This window comes from Dermacentor andersoni, chromosome 1, assembly GCF_023375885.2.
Source record: "Dermacentor andersoni chromosome 1, qqDerAnde1_hic_scaffold, whole genome shotgun sequence".
Classification (NCBI taxonomy): domain Eukaryota; kingdom Metazoa; phylum Arthropoda; class Arachnida; order Ixodida; family Ixodidae; genus Dermacentor; species Dermacentor andersoni.
In genome coordinates, this window is record NC_092814.1 from 309,968,221 (window position 1) to 309,982,356 (window position 14,136).

Genomic DNA, 14,136 nt, shown 5'->3' on the forward strand with positions numbered 1-14,136 from the left:
ATCTTCTGAGGCTTTTCAGGCCACTCGGCCTTAAATATCGTTGTAGTGGCGTGTTGGAGATGGGGAGCGTAATATGAAATTTAGTTTCTACACTCACAACTGCTGTGGTATCACTACCCTATATATACCTAGTCGTTCTGACGAAGGATTGGACGGTGACATTGCGTAACACTAGGTGCGCCTTCGCAGACTGCGTGACAGTGCCCACAGAAACAGTTCTGCATCGTATGTATGTGTGCGTATATGAGTTGTTTTTAATTCTTTTTCTCTCTCTCTCACCTATTGCATCCGTTTGCCCCTCCCCCGGTACAGGGTAGCCAACCGGAGATAATCTCTGGTTAACCTCTGTCTTTCCTTTGCCTCTCTCTCTCTCTCTCTCTCTCTCTCTTTCTCTCTCTTGACGTTCGCCGGTGCCACCGGTGTCTGTCGCTGAGAATGCCAGAGTGATTTGCCAGAACTTTTAGTTAAGGAATTAAGACGCAGTGCCCCGTGAGGACTCGAACGCCGGACTCACATATCGCCAGTCGGAAAGTCGACCTCTCAGCCACTCCGCCGATGCTGCAGAAACGAATACTGCGCCTTGACAATACTGTGCCTGAACTCTCGAGCGATTGTTAAAATGATTGGCTGACGCCACGCTCTGCAGCTTATCCGTAAACCACCGTGGAAATGAAAGAATATGAACGATGCCAGTGGCATCAAGAGAAAGGCGGGACAGGAAGGAGGACGAAGTCGTCGTGTGTCCTTTGTTCCTCCATTATACCGCAGGGAGCTCCAGCTACGCAAAGAAAGACGGCTGCATCACATGACTAAATTACTGTTCTTTTAGAAAGCAGATTGCTCGCGCTCATATGCAAATGTTTTCTCCAACCGTCAGCGCACGAAACAGTGCAAGTCTTACTGAGCACACTATTTCGTTCAGCTATCGCGTCACTGATTCGTACGGGCGAAAGCCGAAAAATTTTTTTTCTTCGACGTTTTTATGTTGCTTCGAAATTTCTTGCCGTCAGGGGTACATACAAGGCGTTACACGCCGCTGAAATCGAGGCGGAGTAGCCAAAGTAGTAGAACGAACGACAAACGCGTACGTAGATAAACGATCGGCCCCGGGCCAAGCGCGGCACGCGCCTAGTACACTTCGGCAGTATTGAATACAACGCACCTTCATGACGTGACACACAAGGCCGCAATCGCATACCAGACCTGAGTGGTATTCCCGAAGCGTGTAGTGTGTGAGAGCGAATGGCCTTTTTCTTCGAGCGACGCGCAGAAGACGCAGACGCAATCTATGGGACGACCTTCAAGGAGAATAATAATGACGCGCGTCACAAGCGCCCAAGCCACCGCCACGTTATCGAGACTGCTACAGAAGCACCTCCGAGGGCCGACATTTTCCTCATTGGGCGTGCATATATCCCCGCGCGGCGACTGCTTGAGCTTGCGAGCTGGGCTCTTTCCTTAGAAAGCGTCAAGAGGGAACTTGAATCGCCGAGGCATTCGAACATCAAATTTGCGGATGGGCCGCAGTGGACAAAAGGATGGCCCTATGCCGGTTTTTCTTCCCCTCTTTTGGTGAACTAAAACACGCCACAATTGTGTATGCAATTTTGTACGGATTTCTTTGAACTGCGCCAACGTGCTGCGGTTGAAGTCTGCAAATAGTTGTACGAGTCGGTTCTGGTTCGCTACGCGTGACTGATAGCGGTGTCTTACCCCAAAAACCTCTCTCGTACGTGTTCATTGCTGACGCAATTCCTAGGTTACACCATCGCTGGTACCCTCTTCCATTGATGCTAACAGCGATGTTGCTGGTTGTCGCATTTTATTCCCGAAGTCCAGTAAAAAAGAAGACCACATAAAACAGCACGGTTCGCTCAGCCACATCACCTTATCTAATCGAGTAAATGAAAAAATAATACCATAGAAGAAGAGTGGGAGGGGGATGGGGAGGTGACAGACAGGATCACGCGCAAACCTAAACCACGCGCAAACAGAAATTACAGAACCATGTCGTTTTCTATTTGTCTCTATGGAGTAATCTGTTTCTATCTAGTTCCACAAAAGTAGTAAATATAGTGAAACGGAATACATAAAAAATGCAAATTTTCGTTGCATGCCCTTTACTGACTCGACCAACAAACATTGCGTCGGTACTACTCGCGCTGAATAAGAGAGAGAGAAAAATGCGTAAGCGTTGGCGCTCAATTGATGTAAGGTGCCGTTGATTTGAATATCTGCCCAAACGTAAGAGACTTGCACAAGCATATTTGGAAGAAGGATACTCACGGCTCTGCATCGTTAAATGACAAAATTTATTTCGCGAATCATTGACCACCATAGTGCCTCGTGCGCGTGACTTATTTACTTACCATAACTGATTGAGCTCATATAGGAGCATAGAAAGCAGGTGCTCGCAGCAACATCCCTAACTAATATGAACAGATCTCCTTTGGCGCTGACGACAAGGGTTGCGTGGCATTTCGAGCACTTCCATGACTTTCTGACAAATTGTGACAGTACACTGTGTGGTGCAGGACTGTACGGTGACACTGCGTAAGACTAGGAATGCCTTTGCGGGTTGCGTGACAGTGCCCACAGAAATAGTTCATGTGTACGTGCGTGTGTGCGCTTAGGTTTTTTTTTTTCCTTCTTTTTTATCCTTCTTTCTTTCTCACCTATTGCATCCCCTTTCCCCTTCCCCAGTACAGGGTAGCCAACCGGAGATAACCTCTGGTTAACCTCCCTGTCTTTCCTTTGCCTTTCTCTCTCTCTCTCTCTCTCTCCATGACAACGACAGATTTCGTTTCCTATGAACCGATAGCACCCAAATCATGATAAGGATATCTCATAAAATTTTTCCTCCCCTTGCATTTGATCACTCACTCTCGCCTTCATTTTGTTCCTTTTACACCAGCATGGAGTACTTCCTGGAAAAGCTGCGAATGTCCCGTTCTACCAAGGATGATGAGACCCCTCCCCCGTCACCTTACGCAGACCAGGAGCGAAGGCCGTCGAGGCTCCTGGGCTGCCAGCTTCACTACCCGTCCCCGACCTTCATCGACAGGGTGAGAATACAGGACACAATCGCACACGCGACACCGTGGGACTGTCCGTAAGGAGCATGCGCAAAGGAGACCTAATTGTAAAGCTAGCTTTCCCGCGAGGCAGTTTGCTCTACTAATGGCGGCACAGTCATTTTTGCGAACAGCAAGTGAAAGCCCAGTATGGTTCTATTATGACATGGAAGAAAGGAAGGAAAACAAGAGGTGAAAGGCAGAGAGGTTAACCAGATGAACTGTCCGGTTGGCTACTCAAATGTTTACGCGCCTGTCGCGATCAAACCATGCGCAAGAGACTAGCCCAAGCATGTGCAGCTGGCACTTCCGTCTTCAGTCCAGAAACTACCAGCATTTTTTTCGTCCCTGACATCAGTTTAGTTAATGAAAGACTAACTTTTTGATTGCTACTATAATTGTCAGGACATCAATCAGGCAGTTGTAATTAAATTAATTAAATTATGGGGTTTTACGTGCCAGAACCACTTTCTGATTATGAGGCACGCCGTAGTGGAGGACTCCGGAAATTTCGACCACCTGGGGTTCTTTAACGTGCACCTAAATCTAAGTACACGGGTGTTTTCGCATTTCGCCCCCATCGAAATGCGGCCGCCGTGGCCGGGATTCGATCCCGCGACCTTGTGCTCAGCAGCCTAACACCATAGCCACGGCGGGTATAGGCCATTGTATACAACCGTAAGAGATGCAAGAATCAGATGTATCTAGCGTGGTAGACATCGCGTGTTAAATGTTTTTTTCTGACAAAAGGAGAAATATGAAAAAGAAATACCATGCGATTACGCGCCCGCGCTCACAGGACAGCAGCGCCATATTTTTGATCGTCTACACGTTCAGCCACATTCTTCCTATATAATGTAAGCGGAAAGGCTATGTCATCGATTGGCGAGGAAATTGCAAGCCGAACTATAAAAAAACGATCGTAATAACTGCTTATAGAAATCAGAACTGGTTGCTCCGTACACAAGCAGCCGTTCGAGTAATTCGGGTGTGTGAAAGGTAAGCAGTGGCCGGCCGGCCCACGTGCGGTCGTCCGGCGTAGATTCGCTTTCTTCATTGGTTCATAGAACGCCGGAAGTAATCAACACAGTCGCTGGTGCAACAGCTAAGCCATCACGTACTGCGCTTGCACTGGTGTCGACGCCGCGTCCGTCACTAATCTGGGTCAACGCGTCATCGTTGGCTGATTGATTCGCGACGTGAGAAGCTCCGACGTGATGGCGAAACAGCGTATCACGGAATCTGCGAGGCGCCCTCATTTGCGGAGCCCTTAGGGATTGTGAAAAGTGCCGTCATCCCTAGGTGGCCACCCTGGAGGGATGAAATTAAACTGCTAGATAGTTTCTCTTCCACGCTAGTTTTCAGATGGCGCATAAACCACAATGATAAAATTAACGGTAGATTTATATCAAATGCATCGGGTATAATAAGAGAGAGGGATCACAGGAAGTTAAAGATTCGAAGTATTCAACAGTGGGGGAACAAGGAAGGCCCATTATCTGACGTTTGGACAAGGGAACATGTCCACATCAGGATCCTGGCCAAAAAAATCCTTGTCCAAACTACGGCTTCAGGCTGAGGCTTTTTCCGTGCGTCCAGTGTTGGACAACGTATAATAGTGTAACGTCCCCCAGTTTCGCTGTGGGTTATGAGAGTATATAGGAGAGATCTTCCGGTTAATTATGACAACCTGGGTTACGTTAACATGTCCCGAAATCTCAGTGAGCACAAAAGTTTTTTTTTTCTATTTCTGTTTTTGAATTCCGCCTCCTCTGGAATGCGACCGCTGCAGCCGTGATTCGATCCCGCGACCTCGGGCTAAGCAGGGGAAGCAAGTGCGTGGGAACGGGAACGTGTATTGTAGGTGCGTCAAGCCTTTGGTGTCATAAACTGAATTTCGTGTCGTCTTGTACATAGCAAACGCGTCAAGCATGGACGACGACTTGTGCGATCGCGTCGCTTCCTCCAAGTCCGCTCGCGTGATCTACGTGTGTATAGAAGCGCTGTTGATACCAGCGGAGTGAATATACCAGTGGGAGTGTGTGACGGCAAAGTGCTTCTGACACACGACATATCCCGCGCAGGTACTTCTGGCCCGGTCGCTCAAGGTGCGGCGCACAGAAGGTGAAGGCGTGGCCGAGTTCAGCAACAGCGAGTTTGTTCAAGAGTGCCTGCGCACGCACAACGAACTCAGGCTCCGGCACGAGGTGCCTCCGCTGCGGCTCTGTTCCAAGGTATGCGTGGTTTACGCTGCACATGCACTCATAGCTTTCTTAAGATTCGCAACGAGAAAACATGGAGGAGAGAAGGTTATCCTCCTCATCGTCATCATCCTATCTTATGTCCGATGCAGGTGGACGAAGCGATATCCAATTAGCCCCTGTCTTAACGTCGGTTGACTCCACACTGTAGCTTCAAACATGCTAATATCATAACGCCAGTCCTCAGCCGTTTCCGACTACGCTTCCTTCGCACTTGGCACCCATTCTGTAACTGATAGACCATCGGTTATCTGCTTTACGTATTTACATGACCTGCCCAGCCCCATTTCTTTCTTTTAATCTAAGCTACAATGCGGGCTACCCACTTTTGCCCTGTAACCAACGCAGCCGTTTTCTGTATCTTAACGCACAGTGCGCGTCACCCTTGTGTAGAGTGCGGCCTTGAGTGCCTCTAGCGGCCAGTCGCGCGGCAATATTGCGCGCATTTTCGGGCTTCTTTGACGCTCGGAAAAACGCTTTTGTGTAGCACGTATTGAGCAACAGAAAGCTGTGTCGGGAGCTTTTCATGTCGCTCTACAATTTTCCAACTGACACTTTTCATCTAACTACAATATTTGAGAAGTTGACTAATTTAACTTAATTAACATAATTAGTTAATACTGATTATCTAATTAGGCGGAATGAAAAAATAATATGAGCATCTCCAAGCGACGGCAAACAACATTACCTTGGTTCTGTCCAGCTACGTGGCATTCACATATTTTAAATCTCTGGCTTAAGTTAGCTGGGACACCCTGTATATGCGTAACAATCTTATTTCCTTCCATCGCTTGTAGCGCGGTCCTTTGCGTCTTCTCAAGATTATGTGTTAGCTTCCAAGTTGTGTGCCCCATGTGTTAGTATCGGCAGTATGCAATGGTTGTACACGTTATATAATGATTTATTAGGATTTATATAATGAGGTACAACGATTGCACACTATTGCAATCTAAATAACGCAACGTGTTTGCGCTCTAAGCCGCGACGTCCAGAAAGTGGACCGATAACCTACATCCTATGAAGCGGAAACCAAGCGAGCAACGGTGCTCGTCGCCTCCGTGTTTTTGTCGGGCTGTGATTGGTAACGCAAGCATCGGCCCACATGCATGTCCTGCCGGTTCCAGGCACGCTGGCCTTGTGTGATCTAATCGCATCGGTTGTTCTTGATTGCAAAAAACAATAGAAATGAGCAGCTTTTTTTTTTTTATATACAGGAGTATATAAGACAGCGCAGAAAGTGGAACTGGTGAGCCTATTGGGCCCGCCTTGACGCATTTCGAGCGTGCACGTCGTGCTGAAGGATGACCGGGTACTCATCTGGACGAATCGGAAAATCGAATCCATGGCAGACAATCGGCGCAAGAAAAGGACATATGCCTCACGAAAGAACAAGTAGACATACGTAGAAGTGGAACACAGCTCTTTGTGCTTCTTCACTCCTGTGTCTCGTGTCGTTTCTGCACTGATTGCCTGCAATGCATTCGAAAAAAAAAAAACGACAATCCCGATATTCGCCAGCAGTGACGTCATTTTCGTTACAGAGGTGTAACAGGAAATATAGCAGGAGCCTTAAACGTAAGACTTGGTTATGGCACAGGCACGTACCCAAGGGGGGGCCCAGGGGGGCCCGGGCCCCCCCCCCCCCCCCGAAATTCAGACGCATAACCCCCCCCCCCCCTCGCACTCCCCGCCCACGCCACCATTTCTCACACACATTCCTAAGGCGCCGCCAAATCAATGTTGAGACTTGACAGTTATTCGGTGGTCAACATTTTGCTGCCTTTTTCACTCCGTTTGGATGGCGGTAGTTATCGGCGTCTCCTGGGATGTGATGGCCAGTTTCCTCGTCAATTCGGTGCCTGCGTGATTAACTCGAGATGCATTCAGTTGTTACCGTCTATTCAACGGTCACGCCCATCGTTGTTGCTTCGTAAGTTCAACCTTCTTCGTGTAGACTGATCCAGGGACCAGGAAAGGGATTCAGTTCGTGGTCAGCTGGTCTGTATGTACGTGGAACGAGTTGCGGCCAGAGAAAATGCCAATTGCGTTTAACTTTTCTTTTTGTTTCAATATTTCCTCGAGTGACGGCTCGCCGCGACGCTGACAGATTCTCGGAACCATATACCCGTGATATGGGTTAGATAAGGTGGAAAATAAAATAATGCGAGATAGCATCCATCATCAATCCCTGTAATAATCTTGAAACTTATAGGCAAATTAATATGACTGTCACCTGTTAACTCTTCTGGGTTTTCCCTAATTGTACAGCTCTTTTCGTGCAAAATTGGCAACTGGAAACAAGAGTCGCAAGGACTTGAAAAAATAAGTGATGTACTAAGGGAGAGAGCGAAGGCAACAGCTAAACAGGAAGGAAAAGCGAAAATTAACAAATGTAACCGTTGTTTATGAAAATATTCATGGATGAACATCTGTTTATTTAAAAAGGAAGTAGAGAAAACGCCGCCGGAAGTGGAGGACAATTCCGTGTGTTCTGAATGACGCTTCTACAGTTATCATTCGAGCCGCTTAACGTTGCCACTTATGTAGATGTTTTTCTAACCTTCCGCGGTGGGCGCAATACGTGCAGAGTCGCAGCTTCCTGCGCCATACGCGGTTGTACGTGACTGGCGGCTACGCATCGTTACGTAACTTCCCATATAACAATAAGAGTCGGTTGTGGCACTTAACTTGTTAGAGGAGTAAACGAGGGATCCAAAAGAACTGCGATTGTTCTGCAAATATATAGTTCTGTATATTTCTTCTAGAGATAATTAAAAAAACGCTACTATGGTGGGTTACAATTTAAGAGGAAGCTTTAGCTCAGGCCCAACTCTGAGGCGGCCTACTCAAGTACACGTAAAACGCAAAAACGGTTTCTGAGATAACCCCTGGACCGATATTAATGAAATTTGTTGCATTTGAAAGAGACAGTTAAATTCTAGTGACTGCTTGAAGCGGAATTTCGAATTAGTGCCTGAATGTTGTAAAAAATATTTTCATATATTCGACAGCTTGAAAAAAAAAATAGAAGCACGAAGTTTACAAATCCATAGCTCTGCATCACGAACAGATGTCGCGGTCCTGTAAACGGCATAGATTAGACCATTCAAAGCGGACCAATTCGATAAATCGTTTTAGATCTTATGTGAATTTGCTACGTTGTTTACAAGGGTTCTGCAAAAGGTGTATTTCCATATTGCTAAATTTTTTTAGATTCATATATGTAACATATCACTTTTGTCCGCTTTAAATGTACTACTAGATGCAATTCACAGAATTGTGATATCATTTTTCGTTGCCGAAAGACAGAGTTGTAAACTTGATAGTCTCGTTTTCTAAAAATTTTCGATTTTGATATATTTAATAAAAATTGACAATATAAAGCGAGAATTCGAAACCAACAGTCACTAGAGTTTAAGTTTATCTTTTAAATGCAATAAACGTCGTCAAATTTGGTGCAGTGGTTGCTGAGAAAAACTAATTCTCCTTTTACATGTATTTAGATAGGAGCACCCGAGCTAAATCTTCCTCTTAAGTCTGCAATGAAGCCCCGCCCGCGCCCTCATAACCGCCAGCGACTGTTCCTCCGCGAGGCCGCAAATAATTCGTACTTCAAACCTCTTCTGTTACCCAAATAAGGCGGTAACTACAAAAATAAAATTATTAGCGCATAATTTTATACCTTTCTCCTCGCCTATTATAGTGGAATGGCGAATGCCTAATTCATTATTGAACTGAAATAACATGCTTGCTTCGCTACAACTATTTGTTGTGAAGTTTCACTTTAGTTGGCAGTGAAGTTTCATGAGTAAAACGGGTTCAGCAGTGAAATGAACTGCACAGCAGACTTTTGAAGAGTGAAATGCTCAGACTCGATACATTTTGTCCATGTCTGTTGCACAGCTCAGTGTTTCCGCCGATGAAAAGACTTTTGAAGAACAGCAGACGCTCCGGAGGTATCAAGTACGACGTCATGTTGAAAAGGCCGCATGACGACGATTTTCTTTTGCTTCTGTCATTGGCTGGCGGAGTAACACAACTCCGCGCGGTCCGTGTGCCTTTGTTTCCAACCACTGTTTTTAAGGTTCTATTCTACTAAAGTAATCTTTATTTTACAGTTTCTCTTCTTTACTTGTTCTTGGCAGTGTTGTTCCTGCGCTTCTTTCCTGAGCAAGTCCATTTGGCGTGGTTCTTTGCTTGCCAAGTAAAGGAGAGGCGTATCGCACAGGCGTACCTGTAAAATACACCTTATTTCATTTCTTTCTTAAGGGTTTACGCGTTTTTATGGCGAGTGGTGGGCGTTATTCACATTTGTACTAGTAAAGGTAGCCCCCTCCTCATTTGCATGGAAAAGTTACCTTGGGTTGCCCCCCCCCCCCCCCCCCCCCCGAAAAAAAATCCTGGGTACGTGCCTGTTATGGCAAATCAGTTTTGCGCAAAACCGCAATGTAGAGCAAGATTCATGAAATGTAAATATCGTCATCCACCCGTCAGTAGCACAAAAGCTGCAAAAGAAACCCGTGCACGTGGGTTTCTCAAAAAGAAAGCTTCGGAGTTAAGTTCCCTTTTGTATCTTGAGGCTACTGTCGTATAAATTAATTTCGTTTTTTTTTTCTTTCATAACACACCGTTCCTCCGTTACAGCACACGTATATTGGAAAGCAAGCACGACACAGGCCTCTTGCGTTGCTTCTCACCTGTTTTTCACCTCAGAGTTTGTTGATTAATAGGAGAATACGACTGCAGCGACACGTTTGTACGTGTGCTGCCACATGGTGAGCTATGGAGTTCTCCTTCCGGTGCAATCACTCAGAGCAACTTGACTGCGCCCACTACTGAGGTTTACCGAAGCCAATAAAGCAATTTCCGGGAGGTAATAGAAGAGGGCGGAAAGCTTCCGGAGGAGTATTGCAAATAGGAGCCGTGCCTGGACGTGAGCTTGCGCAAAACTTCAGCAAAAAAAAAAGAAAGAATGTGATGATAGAGTGCGTTGTGTATTAAATCTGGATGTCCTGCTACCGGCAAAAAAGAAAAAAAAACAACGTGAATGGTTCGAAGCAGTGAGGCAACGCGACAACAGACGTTCTCGACCATTTATTATGTATGCAAATAAGTAAATCGCATTGAAACATACTCCAAATGATGTCCTCGAGGACTCACAGAAGGCACAAACTTCGTAATTCAGGCTGCATGCCGTTATGCTTCGTCCCCCGAATTTCGCACAAAGCGAAATTCGTCGGCATGATAGCAAAAACAAGAATGAATTGACGCTGAATAACAGCGCGTATGTGAAATTGTGCATCAGAGAATATGTGCGTAATTAGAACAGTGAAGTCCCGAGAAAATCACTACTGCAACAATTGCCATAAGCCAGAGTACTGAACTTACACTCTTTCAGATGGTCAAAGCAGCAGTGTTTACAGCCTGTCACCTTTCGGAGGTCGTGAGTTAAACTATATACACAAGCAAATTAACTACCGAGGCCCGCAGTAAAAAGTTATGCAGGTTCTCTGGAAACGAATTCGTTCGCAGTGGTTTAAAGGATAGCGTCATTAACACCATATCCTCGTATACGAGGATATTTTACGAGGATGTTATATACGAGTTTCAATATACTGACACTCTTCATTTGGTCGTGTTCTTCAAACTTGCCAAAACCAACCTGTCAGATTGCAGCTTGATTGACGGTCTATAAAGATATCCTTAAAACGAAAGCTTCTTTTGTTTCCTCGGGCAAGCCTGCAGGTAATCTGACAAAGCTGACATATTTGTCCCCCCTGGCGTCATAAACCGCGATCCGCTGCTCCCGTTGTCCGCTATCGTGATAATTTAGTCTGCGATAGTCATTAGTGTCTGGCTACCTGCGTTGTGCCTGTGAGGAGTTTTTTTGCAATATTATTATCACACATGTCTGTACGTGCATGCGTGAGTGCATGCGTGCTAAGCTCTGCAGCTCTACTTAACGTGAACCATACTTCTGGCGGGTCGCCAAATTTGAAGAAAGAGCAAGGAGGTCTGCACTCACAGCGTACTCGTTTGAGTCGTATATATGTTTCTGTTTTCTTTGTGTAGTTGTGTGCAAGCATAAAACCGAAATGTATTACGGCAAAAGCTTGACTTGTTCTGAAGGTCTAATCCCCCCCCCCCCCCTAAAGAAAACTTTATTTGTGCAGCCACGATAGCGTTTTCGGGTTTTCGGTCAAGCCATACCTCCAATATAGCAGCATCTCCATGACGTCAGAGCAGCCTTCAAGCAGCTCGCATAGACTGCGGTACCGTATTTCTTTCCAGTGAATCTTGTAAGAAAGAATATATGCCCCCCCCCCCCCAAAAAAAAAAAAAATAAAACATATGTTCCATATATTCCGTGGAAACATACGGTGGGCCCGCAGATAGGAAGCGCCCCCCCCCCCCCTTCCCCCGGTTTGTTCATATAGGATTATTTGATATGGGAGTTTTCTGACATATACCTATGGGTGTTTTCGACATGACTGCTGTGACAGTTGAGGTTCACTATAGTTAGACGAAGGGGGCAGGTATAGGACGGGTCGCCGCTTGTTCGCCCGACATAAAATGCGAGCGGCTCTTTGTTAAATTAAATAATATCAGTACGTACAAATGCAGCCATTTTTTCCTCTTTTTTTCTTCTCATGTAACTCGGTGAGGAACCGATGAATGCAACCGACTGAATTCGACGGTGGTGACCCCGTTGACACCGTGTAGTGTCGATGCCCACCACCTTTCGCGCGTGCTCACTGTGATGCATTGAATAAACATTTACTTAAAAGCATCATGCCAAATCTTCAACTCAATAACCACTTGTCTGCGCTACAATTGCATGGTTTGCGTCAAGAATCAAATGTGATGCGTCCACAAACTGCACGGGTGCGCTGGGTCTCGTCGTCGTTCAACGGGGACAACATCGACAGAAATTTATATGTACTTGTCTGACGACCACTGGTGTTTGGGCACGCATTCAAATTTTAGAAGCTTGTTTGGATCCTTTTTTTAGACTACAATGTAGGTGCAAGCTCAGACATCCGGAGAGGGAAAGAGTTCTTGTCGGCGTGGAGTTGTCCACTCGGTGGTTGATCTCCCTGTATACCGGTTTGACGACGATCGGCAGGCCGACCTGTTTTTTGTCAGCGAGGTTGGAAAGAAGGTAGTGAAAATCGCACATCGTGGGCATTACCGCCGCCGTGTCCGCGATCGCGTATAGCGTCGCCACTACTGTGTCTACTACTACTGCTAATATTACGATACATAGCGCCGCTTCTACACATTCCAGATTTTGCATATCGTGTCAGTTTCTGACCGTACAATGATCAAGGAGGACGGGAAACTCCTTAAAGCATATAACTCTTCGTAAGTGCTGTGCTGCTAGCTTTAGGTCAGCAATTGGGCCAGTAAACAACCTAAGGATTCTTTTTTCTCGATTATATTCCTTTATCGTCCTCCGCCGAACGTTCGCGGTCGCCCTATATCCCGGTGAGAACGAAGACGGAGCGGTGCTCGGACGACTAACGAAACCCGAAAAGAAATAGCATTAGAAGAGAATCGTTACGTTATACTGTCACTGGTTGTTGAACATATGCATTTCCTTGTGGAAGGAGAAGGGCATGTCATATAAGCGTGGATATACGAGCAGCTCGCTGTTAGCCTGGTAGCCTACGTGCCGCGGTAAGTCGTGGTTTTGACGGCCCAATTAGCTACGTATCGACGTGGCATGTCACTTCTTTGCGGGAGGAGCTTGCAACTCACGATGCGAGTCGCCGATTTTGTAGACTAATGGGAGCCCGTAGAGCAGCTGAAACTTTTCGATCAGGTGAATGAGCAGCTACACTTTTTTCACTGTGACGTCACACCCACCGTGAAGCTTCTGTAGATCTTTGCTTAATATTAGCCATTATCACAAAGTCACTTTCAGTGATCATTGAGGCTAGCATTTATTAAACTGTCGAGCCAAAGTAACAAGCATCGGACGGCTTCTACATGTTCAGATGAAAAAAAAATTAAATTTGGGGGGGTTACGTGCCAAAACCACGATCTGATTATGAGGCACGCCGCAGTGAGTGCACTCCGGATTAATTTCGACCACCTTGAGTCCTTTAACGTGCACCCAATGCACGCTACACGGACGCTCTTGCATTTCACCCCCATCGAAATGCGATCGCCGTGACCGGGATTCGATCTCGCCATGTCGTTCTTAGCAGCGCAACGCCATAGCCACTGTAGGCCACCACGGCAGAAATGGCCAGATTCAGTGCTTGCTGAACAGCTAGTCCGCTCTATATAAGTCAGGTGGCGCTTTGTCCACCCACAGCATGCTGTGGTTGCACATACCGCCTCCTGACTGGTATTAACATTGACTGATAAACATTGGGATTAACGAAATATATTTCAAGAAAGCCAGAGTAGTTTATTCACTTTATGATGAAGAGTGCCGTCTTACTTATGTCAGTGTCAACAACAAGAACAAAAAAGTATATAGCGCTTTAACATATTTGATTACTGAGCACCTGCTGGTGGGCGAGTTGGTTATACATGATTACGACTAATGCGCCAAATAAACCAACGGACGAAGGACGTGGTTGTCCCATCTCGCCTCCCTTCGTCCGTCGTTTTATTTGTCCCCTTAGTTGTAACCATATTTGATTAAGAGATCGAATACAGACTAACTACTCTACTGGGCAGTGCAACTTGCTTTTAATGAAGCGTTTACGGTTGAAGTTTTCTCATCGTGGTGGGCTGTGGGGGTGTTACGGTACATATGTACTTAGTCTACCAGACTTGCAATCAGT

The 14,136-nt window shown here is 46.1% G+C and overlaps 1 protein-coding gene across 1 annotated transcript in view; it reads left to right on the top strand.

Annotated features, from left to right (window-relative positions):
* The window catches only part of LOC126548497 (Golgi-associated plant pathogenesis-related protein 1-like), a 153,735-nt gene that overhangs the window by 104,699 nt on the left and 34,900 nt on the right, over window positions 1–14,136 (top strand). Inside the window, exons 2-3 of the mRNA XM_050196707.3 lie at window positions 2,915–3,065; window positions 5,159–5,308. Of these exons, the coding sequence (XP_050052664.1) occupies window positions 2,916–3,065; window positions 5,159–5,308 (300 nt within the window). The 5' untranslated portion in view covers window position 2,915. The remainder of the gene's footprint in view (window positions 1–2,914; window positions 3,066–5,158; window positions 5,309–14,136) is intronic.